This window comes from Clavelina lepadiformis, chromosome 2 (assembly GCF_947623445.1).
Source record: "Clavelina lepadiformis chromosome 2, kaClaLepa1.1, whole genome shotgun sequence".
Classification (NCBI taxonomy): domain Eukaryota; kingdom Metazoa; phylum Chordata; class Ascidiacea; order Aplousobranchia; family Clavelinidae; genus Clavelina; species Clavelina lepadiformis.
The window spans coordinates 6,093,815-6,112,006 of NC_135241.1; the positions used below are offsets into that span (position 1 = coordinate 6,093,815).

Here is an 18,192-nt window from a genome sequence, read left to right on the forward strand (position 1 = left end):
TGCATCCACGTAACACAAGCTTTTGCTATTTCCAAAACTGAGTAGTGAAAGAAATCATATGCATAATGTTTTGCTTTGAGCATAATTGTGCCTCACTTGGAGATGTTTTACATGATCTACATAGATTCTGTTACAAGGAATCAGGCCAAAATTAGTTTATTTATTGTTAAAAAGCTAAAATATATTTAATAAAAACTTGTTCTCTTTGTTGAAAAATCATTTTCTTGAAATTTGTAGATCTCACAATTGAAAGTTCTCTAAAAACTTGTGAGGAAGTCTGGCTGAGCAAAATATTTGAGTTAAAACCGCACACGCGGGGTCAGTCCAAAGCTGTTGGCCCTGATTTGGAAGCTGGAAGTGAGGTGACCGGAAGCGAAATGATGCCACACGCCCTCCTCCAGACTTACGAGGGCAGTCGGTGAGTGAAATCTTTAACTAAGTTACTTCTTTGACTTTAATAAACAAGTGAGTTAAGAATTGTTAGATTTTGAACAAGTACGATTGAAGCTCAGCAACTCAACTCATCTTAGTTCAAGACGTTAGATAGTGCAACACAATTAACTAGTCCTGGCAAAGTGCTCATACATTCCTATTTATTATACCAAATTCCAATATTGGGTAACTCATTTTTGTTTGATGAATCCCTTCAGTTTTAAATTAGCGAACTTTCTGTATCTAGTCTACATTGATTTTCATCCCTTGTATATTAAACGAGATTGGTTTATTTACTCAGAACTGGAGGAACGCGATCAAAGAGCATGAAGAGTGCAGTCCACTCACGTTCCTCTGATAAAACTGGAGGATCAGTTTCAAAAGGTAAAGGAGGAGGTAGGACGTCCGTTCTCTCTCTTCCCGTTAGTCTTTTAAATCTCGTGGATGATCCCAGTCCTATCTGTCTCTTGAAGAACGTTGAAAAAATCTTTTCTGAGCTGGAGCATCATCAGGTTAGATTTGACTTTTTTGATTTGTCGGTTTTACCTGCCACCTCTGTTTGTTGTAGCCAGCCTTATTGGAGCATTTTTGTAATGTCTTAACCAGTTTACACTCATTCATTGATTGATTGAGTATTATCTAATAAATATCAAATATATCAGTTCTTGAAAATTATGTTTGCAGTGGCATTACTGCAGTTGAAGTTCTTGTCATGTTGTTCGACTATTAGCAATAATAACTTTTACTGTAAGAAACAACAAAGTAATAAAAGGATTTTTATTACTGAATCTATATACACTAATTCCGAAAGAGCAAAGCAGACAATTTCCTTCTCTGTCAGAAAGTGTGGTTCTATGTCGGTTCGGTAGTCTTAACATTTGCTTTGTTGCCAATATTACATTATCAATGTTGTTTTATTTGACTTATGTAATGTTATATATGCAATACTTACAAAGCTTTTGCTGGGTTTCTAATAATCTTAGGAACGCCCAATGATAAAAACGTTGTTCTGTTTCTTTTTTTTATACTCAAACAGATGTAAGAATACAATTACTGCAAGCATTTATTTTCAATATGCTAGCACATTTTTGAATGAAAACATTGATAGATAAATACATGACATTGATATAATTAAATGTATCATCAAATCAGAGATTTATTGAGTATGCATGTGACTTATCGCCCATGCAACTTACCAAAGTGGTATTACCATGCTTTTTGCAAACGATGAAAATATACAACCATGATGTTATATATTTTCATATAACTTATATATGGCTCGGGTTCCAAATAGCGACTGTCAGAACAGCGACTATCAATAGAGCGACCACACGACAGCGATTCATTTAAAACAGCGACTGTCAATAGAGCGACTACACGACAGCGATTCATTTAAAACAGCGACTGCCACAACAGCGACCTCACTTCTTTTATTAAATCCAAGGCTTACGCGCACACGCACTTCCATCCCCCACACCTCTCTACACACGTATGCACGCAGAAACAGGCAAATACTGCGTAGTGAAAGATTGAAACCAAAAGGGACTTTAAAACAACATTTTATTTGGACTATCCATAGTCACATGAAGTCACATGATTTAAAAAGCAATAAAATAAAATAAAAATGCAATAAAAATCAAGACACGTTTATTTCTAAATTGCGAGCAAGGGCTCGAAGGAACTGCCGCAGATCATACTGGCCTCGATTATGCTGTACAACAGTGATTTGTGTGTTCATTGTCACGTATCTTTTCATTCGCTGAGTCAGGTCTCTGCCTTGTAGTAGCTGGGTTCGGTTTGCCCGTTGAAGGGCTTCCTCCCGTCTTAAAGCTTCGATGAATCGAAAGATGGAAGGATGATGAGTTTCCGTTGATCCCTGAAACGCATTGTGCCAACTCTCTAGCTGGTTGTTGGTTCGTGGCAGTCCCGCATCTTGTCTGGCTTTCACACTCCACATATGTACGGGAAACAATGGCTGTCGTCTGTCTCCCCGTCTGTTTCTTCGGCCCACGTAGTTGTCTTCGAAGTAATTTACGAGAGGCATTACTTCTGCTGGGTAGTCTGCCACCAATTCATCAAAGGCATCGCTCACTTCATCCACTGGTAGAAAGGCAAGAGCAAGGAGCATTTTCAGTGCCATCCGAATATTGTCGTCTTGCACATATAACCGTTGCAGTCCGTTTTCCTGAATCTTTCTCCAGAGCGATTGTCCCAAGTGAAAGTAACAGCCGTAGATGTGCGTTTGAGGAAATGCTTCAATGAGCGCAGCTTTGGAAGCTAGTTCAAAGTCGATCTGTACACTTCTTGGAGCGAGTCCAGGTTTCAGTGATTTGATTTCAGTCCACATTTGAGAGTATGTTACTTGTTGCTTATTTGGGAGTAGAACAAAAATGCAGGGAAGCACATTGTTTCGTATCATAGTATCTCGTATAATCCGCAATCTAGTGTATCACAATAGGCCTTCCCTGCGGGTGATAAATTTCAATAAGCTTTTGTATTGTCCCATCACAATAGGCAATTAAGCAAATGTTCAAGCCTATTTCAAAAAGCAATGATAAACAACAAAAAAATTTGAAAGATGGAAAAAAAATGGAAAGCCTAGTTAAGTCGCTATCATAACAGTCGCTGTTTTAATGCGGTCGGCATTTAGACAATCGCTGTTTGGAATGTCGCTCACTTGATTACGTCGCTATTATGAAGTCACCATTATGACAGTCGCTGTTTTGACAGTCGCTATCCTGCCTGGATGCCCTTATATATAACTCATACTTTTTACCATTAACGATAAAATATGAGGAAAGTCGATTTGAGCAAGATCATGTCAGTGTTCCATCCATTTCCAGTTCCATACTGGTCATAAGCAAACGAAGCAAAGTCACCACAATATCGGGCATTAACGTTATCTACTGTTGATCCAATACAATGATGTTCATTATTTCCTTGACTGACACTTCGTGTTCCAGGACAAAGGGCATAAGCACTTCCCTCAGTATTGATGATTCGAAACTTTATGCATAAACCATTATATGTGAAATAAATATAAAATTTTTGAAGCCACGTATAGCTAGATAAGGTAACCCACATAGTTTTCCCTTCAGAAAAGTTATAAGCATACCTGTATATATCCAGGTTCTATGCCATTGCGAATATTAGGTCCAAGATGTCTCATCACTTCATTTGCATTTCCTTTATCAAAAGTGACAGGAATAGCTGGACCGTTATCAGCTGGTCTGCTGTAAACACCAGATTTTATAGGAAAATGATCTTTGTAAAGACGATAAAGATTGCCACCATACTGTCGTAGGAATCCATTTGTTGTACGATATTGAAGATAAGATGCTGAACTGTAATTGGCCAATGGTGTATCATTTGGCACTTGCCAAATCATGACATCACGAGCTTGAAGGTCAAAGTAAGCCTGAGATTTGTAGTCATCACTGGTTGCTGAGGCAACATCACCAAATGTATTATAGTTCATCCAGTTTTCCGCTCCAACTTGTGCACCTTTTTCTGGTCCATGCTCACTTGACCATCGATCACCAGGAGCACATCTTCCAGTGCTCCTGATGTTGTTCTCATGAATGGATGCTACTAAAGTCCATCCACCACCATCAATGGTCATGTCACAGTAGACAGGAGGCCCCATGGCACATATCAAATAAACAAATTGTATGATTTGGCCCTCAATCATTTTGAAGTTTAGAAATATGGTTAAAAGCGGTTCTGTAACTGGCCATTGATGTGTCATTTGGCACTTGCCAGATCATGACATGACTAGCTTTAAGGTCAAAGTAAGCATGAGATTTTTAGTCGTCACTGGTTGCTGAAGCAACATCATTGAGCAATATTTTCAGCAATACTGCCAAGTTTTCATTGATAAAATGCTTTGTTTCATGTGGTGTTTGCTTTTGTCAGGATGTAAATTGTGATCTTTGATTTCTTGAATTATATTTGTTTTAATAATTTTGATTGGTGTCATGGTTGTTTAGGGATGTTTCGTTATGTTTGTGTGAACTGGTTAGTATCGCACAGATCAATCATTTGAATGGCCTTGGCCCCAAAGGAAGCTATTAAGCAATAAAAAGTGATAAGTGATTAGTCAATTTTTGTACAACTTAATCTTAAAGTAGGAAAAGAGAACAACATTGTACACATACAGAAAATCTGCCCATGTTGTTGTATACAGTTGTGAAATCGCAACCTTGCATACCTGTATGACTATTCTAATGTTCGACTCATATAATGTTTTATAGACAATAGCTAAGGTATGCGTTGTTAGGATCTAAATATCTAATAAAGTTCCAACAAATTCATAAATGAAAGTAGAGAATAACGAAGTAAAGCATATTGTTCCTAAATGAATGAATATCTTAAAATATATAAATGCAATTTTGAATCTTTCTCGATTTCTTTTCATGGTGCTTGCACAAACAATATCTTGTGATAGTTTCATGCATTTATTTTCTATACACTGATACATGTTTTGATTTCAAGCTAATTGACGTTTACAGCAATATACAAGGATAGTGTATTGTTGACCAAGCATGAGCTATTTTTTCAATAATACTGCTTGACCAATGATAAAGTTACTACTTCTAATACATTTCTACATTTAAGAAAAAGGGCTTGTAGACAAAGGCATTTAAATGATTTTATCAATGATACAAAGTGGACATACCCTTATTCCATAGTTCCTACTATTAACGATAAAATAGGAAAAAGGTCGATTTAAGCAAAGTCATATCTGAGTTCCATGTATTTCCAGTTCCATACTGGTCATAAGAAAACCCAGCAAAGTCACCACAATACCGGACATCAACATTGTCTGCTGTTGATCCAATACAATGATGTTCATTATTTCCTTGACTGACTGTTCGGGTTCCAGGACAAAGGGCATAAGCACTTCTTTCATGGTTGATGGTTCGAAACTGTATCCATAAATCATTGGTCATTTTGAAAAACAAAAAAACTGTCTAAACAAGTACAATACCAAGTATTGCCCAATTGATAAACCATGCAAACTTAGCGAGCAAGTAAATCATGTATACCTGTATATATCCAGGTTCTATGCCATTGCGAATATTAGGTCCAAGATGTCTCACCACTTCATTTGCATTTCCTTTATCAAAAGTGACAGGAATAGCTGGACCGTTATCAGCTGGTCTGCTGTAAACACCAGATTTTATAGGAAAATGATCTTTGTAAAGACGATAAAGATTGCCACCATACTGTCGTAGGAATCCATTTGTTGTACGATATTGAAGATAAGATGCTGAACTGTAATTGGCCAATGGTGTATCATTTGGCACTTGCCAAATCATGACATCACGAGCTTGAAGGTCAAAGTAAGCCTGAGATTTGTAGTCATCACTGGTTGCTGAGGCAACATCACCAAATGTGTTATAGTTCATCCAGTTTTCCGCTCCAACTTGTGCACCTTTTTCTGGTCCATGCTCACTTGACCATCGATCACCAGGAGAACATCTTCCAGTGCTCCTGATGTTGTTCTCATGAATGGATGCTACTAAAGTCCATCCACCACCATCAATGGCCATGTCACAATAGACAGGATATTTCATTCCATTGGAGTCTTGTATATAGTATATACCATTATTGTATGAATTGGTTAGCTGTTGAATTTGTTTACAACTTGTTGGAATATTTCTTCTGTTGTCTGTTAAGTAAATTTTTATCATTTGAAGGATTTATCAGTATTATATACCATTGAGTTTCAACATCGGATTTCTTTTACCTGAATCGATCTCCAATGCCTGAATTCGTCTTTCAAAATTTTCCTCAACAGAACATTGGCATTCACTAATGTCACCTTTGGCTCCCTTTTGACCAACATCACCTTTTCCACCTCGTTTTCCAGGAGCTCCTGTTGATCCCTTATTTGTAGTTCCTCCAAAACTCATAGGGCTTGATGGATTCTCATCACAATACAAGTTGCAAGGTCGTTGTGAAAGGACCAAATAAAAGAGCGTGCTGAAAATTACGCCTGAACACACACTTTTTTGTAGACTTTTCATTTTCGTTTTCTAACCAAAAGAGTTTAGCATTTTTTGTACAAACTGCAACAACCCATGCACAAGAGGATGATTTTTTTAGTTTTCTTTGTAAGTTAAGTACTTTAGCTCTACCTTTTATCTATTAGAAGATACAAAAGGATTATGAAAGTTTGGTAAAAATAGTTTTCCTAAAACTCAAGATAACATACATGTTAGCTGTGCTGAGATTTCATCTTTGAATAATTTATTATGAAAGAAAAATAATAATCTACTAGACCTCAATATTTTTAGAATTATTTATACACATCTGAGCTGTGCAACAAAAGTATGATTGATTCTAACCACCAGTTTAACACCTTATTTTCTTAATTTCTTCCCTGATTTTTGTAAAAATTTAATGTTGGTTTCTTTAAAGCTCATTATACATATTCTCAACTAACATTTTTATACCATGAACTACATTACTTGTGTAAATTGTAGTTGCTACAGGGTATTTGTATTTCCACTGTTAGATTTTATTGCTAAACTCATTTCCACGGAAGCATTGTATAAGTAGCAATTATTCCATTTTACTCATTTTAATTTTTTCGTGTAACAACTGGCTGCAAGCCTGGAATAAGTAAAGATTCAAATAATTGAATAGCCCCAGGGCATATGACGTTGTTTGTAACAAAAACATGTTATGTTTGCTGTTAATCTTGAGGTAAAATCTGTGCTTTCTGTGCAAAAACAAATTTTTATGTTGAAAGATTTGATTATTTTTGGCTTATATCATATGTCTGTTTACTGTTAATAACAACATGCTAGTAGTGACACCACCTAAACCACACATATGTCAGATTATAACATTTATTCATATGCAATTAATAATAGAAATAATTGGCAGTATCATTCAATATTGTTTCAAGAAAGTGTGAAAGATAATGACTTTTATCCTATGACAATCTATTGTTCTCTGTTGTTATTCTTTAGAGCTTATGCACTTAAACACCAATGTTTTATTGACAATAGCTAAGGTATGCGTTGTTAGGATCTAAATATCTAATAGCGTTTACAGCAATATACAAGGTTAGTGTATTGTTGATCAAGCATGAGCTATTTTTTCAATAATACTGCTTGACCAATGATAAAGCTACTACTTCTAATACATAGACAAAGACATTTAAATGATTTTATCAATGATACAATGTGGACATAACCTTATTCCATAGTTCCTACTATTAGCGATAAAATATGAAAAAGGTCGATTTAAGCAAAGTCATATCAGTGTTCCATCCATTTCCAGTTCCATACTGGTTAAAAGAAAACGCAGCAAAGTCACCACAATATCGGGCATCAGCATTGTCTGCTGTTGATCCAATACAATGATGCTCATTATTTCCTTGACTGACTGTTCGGGTTCCAGGACAAAGGGCATAAGCACTTCTTTCATGGTTGATGATTCGAAACTATATCCATAAATCATTGGTCATTTTGAAAAACAAAAAAACTGTCTAAACAAGTACAATACCAAGTATTGCCCAATTGATAAACCATGCAAACTTAGCGTATAAATAAATTATTAATACCTGTATATATCCAGGTTCTATGCCATTGCGAATATTAGGTCCAAGATGTCTCATCACTTCATTTGCATTTCCTTTATCAAAAGTGACAGGAATAGCTGGACCGTTATCAGCTGGTCTGCTGTAAACACCAGATTTTATAGGAAAACGATCTTTGTAAAGACGATAAAGATTGCCACCATACTGTCGTAGGAATCCATTTGTTGTACGATATTGAAGATAAGATGCTGAACTGTAATTGGCCAATGGTGTATCATTTGGCACTTGCCAAATCATGACATCACGAGCTTGAAGGTCAAAGTAAGCCTGAGATTTGTAGTCATCACTGGTTGCTGAGGCAACATCACCAAATGTGTTATAGTTCATCCAGTTTTCCGCTCCAACTTGTGCACCTTTTTCTGGTCCATGCTCACTTGACCATCGATCACCAGGAGAACATCTTCCAGTGCTCCTGATGTTGTTCTCATGAATGGATGCTACTAAAGTCCATCCACCACCATCAATGGCCATGTCACAATAGACAGGATATTTCATTCCATTGGAGTCTTGTATATAGTATATACCATTGTTGTTTGAATTGGTTACCTGTTGAATTTGTTTACAACATGTTGGAATATTTCTTCTTTTGTCTGTTAAATAAACGGTTACGTTATTTGTGTGTTTGATTAGGAAATGGCTGATTCTTTTTATTTTGGAGATAATTATTTCCTTTGTACCACCTGAATCAATCTCCAAAGCTTGAATTCGTCTTTCAAAATTTTCCTCAACAGAACATTGGCATTCACTAATGTCACCTTTGGCTCCCTTTTGACCAACGTCACCTTTTCCACCTCGTTTTCCAGGTGCTCCTGTTGATCCCTTATTTGTAGTTCCTCCAAAACTCATATGGCTTGATGGATTCTCATCACAATACAAGTTGCAAGCTTTTTGTGATAGCACAATATGCACAAGCATCACAAAAAAGATACTGAATTGCAAGCTCATTTTTGCTCCAGTATATCCCAATGCCGTTTAATATTACTGATGTTGGTTTTTTACCTGTAAAATAATAAAATCAAAATATCTTCTGGACATCACTAAATTTGTTTTACTAAAGTTTTGCTTTTTTTCAAAATTTGTCCGATCATATCTTATTATCTTCGTTTTACTTCATAATTTGTTGTAGAACCTATGGATGATTGTGTAACCTAGTTTGCATACTGATTTAACCATAGGTATCCTGCGGCTGATCATAATTTAAGCTGACACTCATGCAATGTAATCCTCCTGGCTTTTATAAAACCAGTGGTTTAATATAGTACGTAAGTGATTTGTTTACTTCAATTTACAGTTTAACTGCCTTATAAAGGTTGAGAGAGCGTCACAAAATATGCTAAGTCTGCCATTTCCAATTTTTGACTACTTGTGTGATTTTAGGTTTTCTTTTTTTCTACGGAATGGTGAACGATTGAGTGTATATAGATGTTTGCATTGTAGGCTAATTCATTCATCACAAGTGTAGATAAAACTCATCTGTTGTTATAAAAACGACAAGTGCAAGTACCGTATTCAGGAAATGCCTCTTGGTGAAATGTGATTTTTGTCTTTAAAGGAACAAAATTCTGTTGACTTTTATTTAGAGACCCTCAAGAGGGTCAAGAGGTCACTGAACCTGAAACTGAGCTTTTTTAGGACCTCACTGTTTTTGTTAGTAAGAAAAACAAAAAATGCTTAGCTTCAGTTGGGACCAAAATATTATATGGAATTAATATGGAATTTATTCTTATTAACAATGACTATAAATGATATTCGTTTTGTCTTGTTTTCATTCGTCCGTTTTTGTGTTTTCATTCCTCCATGTCATATTGTCAGTTCTTGTAATGTATTTTTTATTTCACAGATGGAACTAAATCGAATGCAAAGTAACAGCGCAATTGGGTCCTTTCTTGATGAAGTGACCAAATGGCAAAAGCGCTTGCATCTAATAGAAGCTGTACTGGATGCATGGATGACTGTCCAAATCAAATGGGTCCAACTGGATGAAGTATATTCAGGTGCTATTCTTTTTCTTGTTTAAAATTTGGAAAACATTCAGCATAGCAAAACCAATGCTTTTATTACTTTCATAAATAAGCATCAGTTGGTGCGGTCACTTACTGTTGAGTTTTTGTTCATCAACTTATGGAATTTCAAATGAAAAAAAATTGGTTGTTGTAGTAGTCTTTAAAGATGTGTCATTTGGAAACAGGTGCTGATGTAAGAACAGCTTTAGCTCATGAAGCAAACATGTTTGCTGTGATGAGCAAGGATTTCAGGCTTCTTATGAGAGCAACCGAGAAAAACACAAACGTTCTTCAGAGCTGTTCTAGAAAAGGTGAATGGAACTATTAGTCAGGTTCAATTAAATTTGCAGCACCTCCAATCTATTTTTTAAGACTCTTTGTGGTTTACAAACATAAGGTTTGCTTCCCATGCTTGAGAAGATGGACATCAAAATGGAACAGTGTCGTCATGCTTTGCTTGGTAATTTGGAAAGACGTCGTCAGCGATTTCCTCGGTTCTATTTTCTTTCTCCGGAAGATGTGATGAATATCGTCTGTTATGGATATGACCTAAACGCTGTCAACAAGTAATTTTTTATAAGTTACCAATTATTGAATCTTAAAGTTTGACACAACCTTATGTACGTTAGTTTGAATCATTTAATTTATGGAACAGTTCTTAAATCATAGGAAATACTAAAGGATCAAAAAGACTTCATAAAAACAAATGTATTTTTATGTACTTGGGTGTTAATTAATGCGATTAATTTATTAGCTACTTTTAAAATGGAAACACAGGAACATTTTACTTGCAAGCTTTGCAAACACATATCTATTTATTAAACTGATTGCTACAACCATTTCCCAATTTTGCAGATATCTTTGCAAGATTTTTCCACATCTTGGCCAACTTGTGTTCGAGGAAGAGCAGGTTGTGAGCCAGAATCTTTCTCCATCTCGTCATGCCTCTGCAGGAGGAAAGAAGAAATTTAGAGTGACGGCAGTGATGAGTACTTCAGGAGAAGCACTGAATCTTCAAAAATCTCTCATCTATGAAGGTCCGATGTCCCTTTGGCTACCACAGCTCTTAGCCTCCATACAAGTCACTCTTCAGGAGCAATTGCACGTTGCTCTCGGCAACAGCTCACGTCCGGCTCAAATCGAGCAAACTTTAAGAAGTGCCGGAGCATCCAAGATTCTCATTAGCAGGCCATCAAGCGCAGTGTCTCAGCGTTCAGGAGGATCTCACGATATTCCTAAGGTAAATGTAACTCCTCCACAAACAGATGTTGAATCTGGAAGAAGTGAACCACTAGCAGCAGTGATGGAGAAGGTAGTTAATAATTATCAACAAAATATACCATCTATAAGCGGTTTTGTAAAGAATTTCTACGTGTTATGTGTCGGATATTTCATGCATAAACCATACGTCCTATGTGCACTACTCACACCATCTGCAAATTTTTTATGTGCACAATGTGTTCGCTACATGCATTATGTATTTGTAGTATTGGGTATTAATAGTTAGAAATAATTGCTAGTAGTGATTTGATTGTAGTGCAAAAAGTGTGTGTAGTGCACAAAATGAGGTATATTTTGCACAGATGTATATTTTCATAGGACCCATCAGTAAACTAATAAAAGTTGACTCTTGTTTTAATAAGGACTTAAGTGTCGAAATTTTTTGATTTCATGGAAATATTAAAGCTTATGACTATGCGTGTTACAACTTCGAAGTTTTTAATATGAAATTATTTTCCTGAATTTTGGCACTAGCGTTCAGAAATGGCAGACCAACTGAGTGTGGCGTTAAGTGCATCAGTGCCAAGTCAGCATGTGTCATGGACATTGGACAACCCCACACAAGTCGTTCTATTGGCCACCATGGTGCAGGTCGAGGCCTATTGTAAATCATTTTGCCGTACACAACATGTTTTGGTGCAAACAGTATTGTCACTGAAGGTATTTCGTGTTTAGATGAATGAAAAACTCACTGGAGCCATGACAGCTACAGAGAGTGGTGACCAGATGGCAATGACAAAAGTTGCTGATGCAATAAGCGATAATCTCCATGCAGCCGTAATTATGCTCAAGGTAATGTTCAAAACTTTGTTTTTTAGTTATGCTTAAAGATCGCTTTTAAAAATAGATAATTGTTGACTTAAGTTGAGCTATTTCTATCGTGGATGATTTTGTAGTTTAAAAAACTCATGGGTTAAACGTTACAAATTCAAGTATTTCAATTTACGGTTTTTATATTTAAATGACCGAAGTATTTAAACTGATGTTATGTCCAGGGCATTGAAGATGAGAAGGCAGTCAGGATGAAGAGTGCACGAAGGAGGAGCAAGAAGAAAGAGAAACAAGATGATAGAAATGATGAATCAGATGCTTCAGAGTCAATTGGTGCTCCTTCAACCAGGTTATTATTAATAAAATGTATTGAATTACTGGATGTAGCTCCAGGGAAGATAATAATAATTCTTTTTTGTGTGTGAATAAAAGTTTGTCTAAATCCTGGATCTAAAAAACTTCTCAGCGCCGGCTGTTAAACAGCAAACCATCACTGGATCGGCTAAGTTGCACTGGCAAGTGTGGAGTAAATTATATAATTAAATTCAGAGTCAACCTGAAGATTTTAAAACCAGAAATATATTTCCCCGAAGTGGGCATTATCAGTCTTATTCAAATATAATCACAATCATTTATTTAAATAAGACGGATGATGCCCGCTTGGGTGATATATGTTTCTGGTTTTAAAATCTGCAAGCTGACTCTGGTTTTAATTTTTTATTTTACTCCACACTTTTTGTGTGTGTTGATTTAAAATTCTCTTCATCTTGTTGCAATTATTTTTATTCACTGACTCTCACTCTCTTGCAGATCTTCCTTAGATGATGAGTTTTATGCTGAGGAAGACTTCAATGATGATGCCATGGGTCAAGACTCTGGTAAATACATCTTGAAGATGCAGAAATAGAACGTCATAAATAGAACGAAATAGAACGCAACATAAATATTATGAAGTTGCTAGGGACGTGACTTCATTCATATATATAACTTGCTTTAACACAGGGCGTGGTCCGATTGAAACGATGCAGAGTTTGCTCTTCACCGACCAAGTGAGGTCCGGTAGCCGAGGAACAAGAGGGGAGCTGGATCAACTCTCCCAAAAGCAGGAGGTCTGCCGATCGTAATTTAGAATTTTTTTTAGATTTTAGAAAAGTTATTCTGGAACCAGGTGCATTTGCCTTTTAATTTCTTCATTTTCAGGAAACTGGCGAATCTACAAACGAAAGTGACAGCAAGATCTTGCTCTTTCCTTCGCAAGTACAGAAAATTAGTGGACTTATCAGCATCTTGACCCAACAAAGAGATGTTTATGCATCCTTGCAAGAGGCCATGAAACATTCAAGCAAGACTGAACTGGATAAGGTAAGCCCATATCTGACAACACATTGCTTTGAAGTCAATGATCTAACAGCGTGGCACTGTATTGGTCGTTGATTGTTCAGGTATTCGAATGGCAAGCGCGACTGAAGCACGTATACGATAAGGAAGAAATGCTTGTGTCGGTCCACGCTATGGATTGGAAATTCGAGTATGGATATGAATACCAAGGCTCTTGTTCGAGGTAAGAAGGTGCCAGTCATGAAAAGTTGTAATCATTTTGTAACAAGCACTGTAGCTTCATAACTTTGACCGAAGATGTTTGTAGAACTAAAAATCAGATTTATCGCATTGAGCCAATTCAAATAAACTCTGTTGGAATTTCGGCAGATATGTAGTCAGTCCATCAAGCGATCGCATTCTCCTTTCCATGTGCCATGCTCTTAAATCCAACATGGGCGTAGCCTTAACACCCAGTTCGCATCAAATGTTGTCAGAATTGTCATATCAACTTGGCAGAGCTTTGTATTCTGTGCTGTGTACACAAGCAGTTGACCATTTTATGCTGGGTATGAATATTGCATATGGTATTAGTAAACCACCAGGATATTAATGTTCTAATCATTTTTGGATATTAAATATGTGTACGTTTAACCAAATTAAACTTCTGACAATTAAGTCTATAAGGTGTACTTGAAGAGATAGCTGTTTGTTTTGTAACAGTTCAAAAGGGGATTAAGCGATTTTTTCTCTTCACTTTTCTTCTGTTATTATAATTTTTCATTCTATAATGTTTTTTTCTCTGCGAACCAGGTGACCTTTTCAAAGGAATTGCCGAAACTGGATGCTGGATTTGTCTCCAAAACCTTGATACTCTCAAACCGTCAGTTTTATCGGTCACTGGACAATTGGCTGCGGAAGTTCACCGTGCGTTGATAGCCAGCAAACCATCCATCATTCTGATGAGTGAAGAGGTATCGCTGTCACCTCACGCGGCTTGCTTTGTGACCCTCTGCGGCTCCAAGAAGCACACACAGGGACTGAACGAGTCGGTTCTGTCGGCGGCAATACAACTCCCGGAAGAATGCCGGTCCAACTTTAGGTTTGTTGAAATATTTCATTTTGTGATGTTGGGAGATTAGAGCTAAGGTGGTATGTTGGTGTAGCGTTTGCTTTTGCGGCTTATAAAAACACTTCTAAGCAAGTGGCCGAAATTCGTCTTAGAGTAATTAACGGAGTGGTGCCGGATCGCAAGGCTGTCTTTGAAATTCAACTTTTGGCTCAAGGCTTCACTCAGGCTGGTCAACTTGCACGGAAACTTTGCATATTTTTGGATCTATGCGGTTCCCTTATCTCAACTCTATCCCATTCCAGTAAGACGACGTAAAAATTAATTTGTAAAAGACTAGCCTCTTGCTATACAAAAATGTCCTTATACTTTACAAAATATTAAACTTTGCTGTAAGAAATTACTCAAGAAAGAAAATACCTGCATTAGGTCTATCTCTTATCCAACAACATATCTCATATGTTTTTTACCATACCATTTTTTTCCCCAAAGGTATCTCCGCTTCTGAAATTGCTATACCAAAGGGCTCGCCGCCTAACGTCGCCTACTTGGACAACGTATCCACGTCAGTTCCTCTTATGGATCACGTCATTTCCGGCTCTGGCAGTGTTCTGGATAACCTCATGAGGGAACAGTTGGATCTCAAGCAGGAATATCGTGACACTATTGCTGCTAAAACGCAAAAATTTGCTAATATCTGGCAACACAGGTGAGTTGTTCTTCGAAACTAAAACTAACTGAACTTGTTTGATAAGAACTGAGTTGAATTCAGTGAACCAATTCAAGAGATTATTTGGACTTAGCAACCGTGTTGTATAAAAATCCAGCAAGTGAAAATTATTTCAAAACTTGTAGATATCGTTTCAAAAATCAACACTTAATCAACCAACACTTCAGCCCTTTTGTATTTTCTTTTTAGGTCAAGTTTAATGTCAAGTTCTGGCGGACTCGCCAGCTCCGTGAATGAGGATAGTGAAAAGGAGGGAGGACCTGGAGGAATTTTTTCCTCCTCATCCATTGCCCCTTTGGTTGATCCAGCGACTCAAGAAGTCATTCAAGTCAACAAGGAGTAAGATTCAAGTCCTCTTCCTCATCAGTTATTACGAATGATTTAATAAAAATGTTAACTCATAATTAAACAAATGAAAAAAATCACAAAACTGTTTTATCTCCTTGCGTGCAGTCGAGAAGTAATCGAGTCCGATGTGGAGACGATGCGAAAAATGGAAGAAGTTGCCATAGCAACTGCCCTACGAAACGTCCTCTGTCCCCGTTTGCCTGTAAAGGAGGATAGAAGTCTTATGGCGACATTCGTGGTTGACTTGTGGCCGGATGCCGATGTTGACTTTGATTTGGAAGAATCTGAAGAAATGAATGTGAAGGTGGGTCTTAATTACTTTTACAAGGAACACAGCTTGGAATGTTTTCTTTATTTTTCCTTTATAAGGTTGTTATCTTTCTGGTATTAATCTGCAATGACATAGCTTAAAGAGTGTCTTTCTCTTAGACAAGCATCCCAAGTGGTCCTATCGATTCCGAATCCACTCCATACCAGACAAATAAACCAGATCCAGAACCAGTCGGTGAAATGGAGGCCGCCATTGCCGCCGCGACAAAAGAATGTTTTCTTTCACATTCAATACCCTTCCAGTCAAGAGTCTCACAATTATACCAGGCATGAACCAGACCTATTCTTGAATTCAAATTTGTGATATGTTAGACTTTGTATGTCAGAAGATTTCACTGGCTTGAATTATGTTTTTGCTCATTTGTTTTAAATGTTTTCAGCTGATGGAATCGATGCGGTCAGTTATAGTTTACGGTTCTGCTGGTGTTGGAAAGTCAAAATGCATCGACGTTTTTACACAGACGCATAAACATCTTGGGTGTGACGTCACTTGCAAAAAGGTGAGTTTTAAGCTCGATTTTATGCGAAAATAAACATTCATGGATGGCATTGTTTGTATTGCGAAAGTTGCGAGAGCTCCTAATGTTTGACGGTAAACTTCATTTGTCAGTTGCTTTTGCCTTTTCAGATTTACGTCAATGCTCTTGACTCACGAAGAAAGTTGTTCGGTTACTTTGAGACCGACAATAGAGAGTGGCGAGATGGCCTTATCCAAGCTTTGCTGAGACCTCATTGCCTTGGCCAGGATGCAACGGATGAGGTGAATTTGATCTTAAGAATCTGGCGACCTTTCATAACTTTATTGACCTTCATTAAACGCATTGACATTTAATTACCTGTAGCATCTATGGTGGTCTTTACGTCAAAGGTAATTGAATCAATTTGGCGTTTCAAAAAACACTTGAAAAGTATATTTTTTTCCAGACTCCTAATCCTGCTCGATCTTCCATCTTCCTCCTGCACGTGGATGGTAAGATGCGTCCGGAAGATGCAGATGTTTTTGTCCAGCTTCTGCGGACAGAATCAATTGGATCATCCTGGCTCTCTCTTCCTAACAATGAGAGACTCTGCATTCCTTTCGATGTGAGGGTTGCCTGGGAATTGGAGGACTTGTCGTCTCTTGCTCCCAATGTTCCTCCTCAACTTGCATTGGTTGCATTCACGGGAACAGGTAAGTTTATTTCAAAGAAATTTTACATGAATTTCGGATGTTTAGAGAAAACTATTCCCTATACCACGCCCTGTAATTTTATTGCCTGATGTTGGTGTGATAGCGTTGTAGAGTTTGGGTACGTTCAAGCAATTTAATCCTGTTTTACGCCAAAATATTAAACCAATTTCCTTTTCACAGAGGTAACGTGGAACACAATTTTGACTCACTGGACTGAAAATTTGTCAAGGGTCGCCCGCGCAGCCACCCAGAACATTGTTATGAGATACTTGCCCAAGCTTGTCGATTATTTTGTCAGAAACACCACCCCTGCTCATTTGGTTACCTCTGATGACGTGGGTATGCGATTACGTCAGACCACCCGCGTAAGTTCAGCGGCTATGACGCGTACCTTCTGCTTGTTGGTGGACTGCCTGTTGCCCCAGCAAGGTGACGTAACTGTGTCTGAACGAGAACGTTATATTGGTTATGCTGCATTTTGGGCATTCGGCGGTACTCTTGAAGCCGATTCCAGGAGCGCTTTCGCGATCTGGTGCTGTGACTCTTGGCCCAATCTGTTCCCGTCTGGCACCAGTGAGCCATGGCGCCTTTTCATCGAGCCAGAGAGCCGAAGTTTTGCCAGGTGGGATGATCACATGCCACAGTTTTCTGGTTTCAACGGAGTCAGTAGTGCCTTTGTGCACACTCCGGATGCGAGCCAGCTGATGCATTTGGTCGGAGCGCTTATGGATGCCGGACATCCATCGGTGATCGTTGGTCCTCTTGGCTGCGGAAAAAGCGCCGTTTTGCGGGAGCGAGTTAACAATGTCAGTAGCGGCGAGGTGGCCGAAGTGCTCAGCTTGTTCGTTCACTGCAACCGACTGACAGAAGCTGGCACTTTATGGTCAAGGGTGTCTGAGCATTTAGAATGGAAACACGGTGTGACGTACACACCTCGTGGAAACAAGAAGCTGTTATGCATGGTGGATGACGTCAATTTATCGCGACCTCTTGGCGAAGGTAACCAACATTTGTTAAAGTTAATCTGTTTGGTTTACTCGTGGCTAAATGAGGCATTTCTCAATGACATTGGAGCAGCATACGATGCTGTAGTTAGTTTTATGTCTATATGCATGGAATGACATA

At 37.8% G+C, this 18,192-nt stretch overlaps 3 protein-coding genes across 3 annotated transcripts in view; 1 reads left to right on the forward strand and 2 right to left on the reverse strand.

The window, feature by feature from the left end:
• The window catches only part of LOC143446359 (uncharacterized), a 48,328-nt gene that overhangs the window by 13,384 nt on the left and 16,752 nt on the right, over positions 1 to 18,192 (forward strand). Inside the window, exons 29-52 of the mRNA XM_076945958.1 lie at positions 238 to 418; positions 734 to 944; positions 9,888 to 10,041; positions 10,236 to 10,361; positions 10,448 to 10,616; positions 10,906 to 11,362; positions 11,806 to 11,922; positions 12,007 to 12,123; positions 12,327 to 12,451; positions 12,913 to 12,980; positions 13,105 to 13,211; positions 13,303 to 13,464; positions 13,545 to 13,663; positions 13,810 to 13,988; positions 14,233 to 14,521; positions 14,644 to 14,792; positions 14,981 to 15,197; positions 15,408 to 15,557; positions 15,672 to 15,870; positions 15,996 to 16,163; positions 16,277 to 16,396; positions 16,525 to 16,656; positions 16,821 to 17,067; positions 17,248 to 18,066. Of these exons, the coding sequence (XP_076802073.1) occupies positions 238 to 418; positions 734 to 944; positions 9,888 to 10,041; positions 10,236 to 10,361; positions 10,448 to 10,616; positions 10,906 to 11,362; positions 11,806 to 11,922; positions 12,007 to 12,123; positions 12,327 to 12,451; positions 12,913 to 12,980; positions 13,105 to 13,211; positions 13,303 to 13,464; positions 13,545 to 13,663; positions 13,810 to 13,988; positions 14,233 to 14,521; positions 14,644 to 14,792; positions 14,981 to 15,197; positions 15,408 to 15,557; positions 15,672 to 15,870; positions 15,996 to 16,163; positions 16,277 to 16,396; positions 16,525 to 16,656; positions 16,821 to 17,067; positions 17,248 to 18,066 (4,782 nt within the window). The remainder of the gene's footprint in view (positions 1 to 237; positions 419 to 733; positions 945 to 9,887; positions 10,042 to 10,235; positions 10,362 to 10,447; positions 10,617 to 10,905; positions 11,363 to 11,805; positions 11,923 to 12,006; positions 12,124 to 12,326; positions 12,452 to 12,912; positions 12,981 to 13,104; positions 13,212 to 13,302; positions 13,465 to 13,544; positions 13,664 to 13,809; positions 13,989 to 14,232; positions 14,522 to 14,643; positions 14,793 to 14,980; positions 15,198 to 15,407; positions 15,558 to 15,671; positions 15,871 to 15,995; positions 16,164 to 16,276; positions 16,397 to 16,524; positions 16,657 to 16,820; positions 17,068 to 17,247; positions 18,067 to 18,192) is intronic.
• LOC143446340 (uncharacterized) lies at positions 1,478 to 6,602 on the reverse strand. Its single transcript, XM_076945933.1, has 6 exons — positions 6,185 to 6,602; positions 5,481 to 6,106; positions 5,136 to 5,360; positions 3,548 to 4,186; positions 3,188 to 3,438; positions 1,478 to 1,701 (listed from the first exon to the last, which is right to left on the reverse strand). The coding sequence occupies exons 1-5, from the start codon at positions 6,462 to 6,464 to the stop codon at positions 3,211 to 3,213; spliced, it is 1,998 nt and encodes a 665-aa protein (XP_076802048.1). The 5' UTR covers positions 6,465 to 6,602; the 3' UTR covers positions 1,478 to 1,701; positions 3,188 to 3,210.
• Positions 7,279 to 9,059, reverse strand: LOC143446008 (intelectin-1b-like). The gene is made up of 3 exons (XM_076945449.1): positions 8,728 to 9,059; positions 8,012 to 8,637; positions 7,279 to 7,891 (listed from the first exon to the last, which is right to left on the reverse strand). The coding sequence occupies exons 1-3, from the start codon at positions 8,990 to 8,992 to the stop codon at positions 7,664 to 7,666; spliced, it is 1,119 nt and encodes a 372-aa protein (XP_076801564.1). The 5' UTR covers positions 8,993 to 9,059; the 3' UTR covers positions 7,279 to 7,663.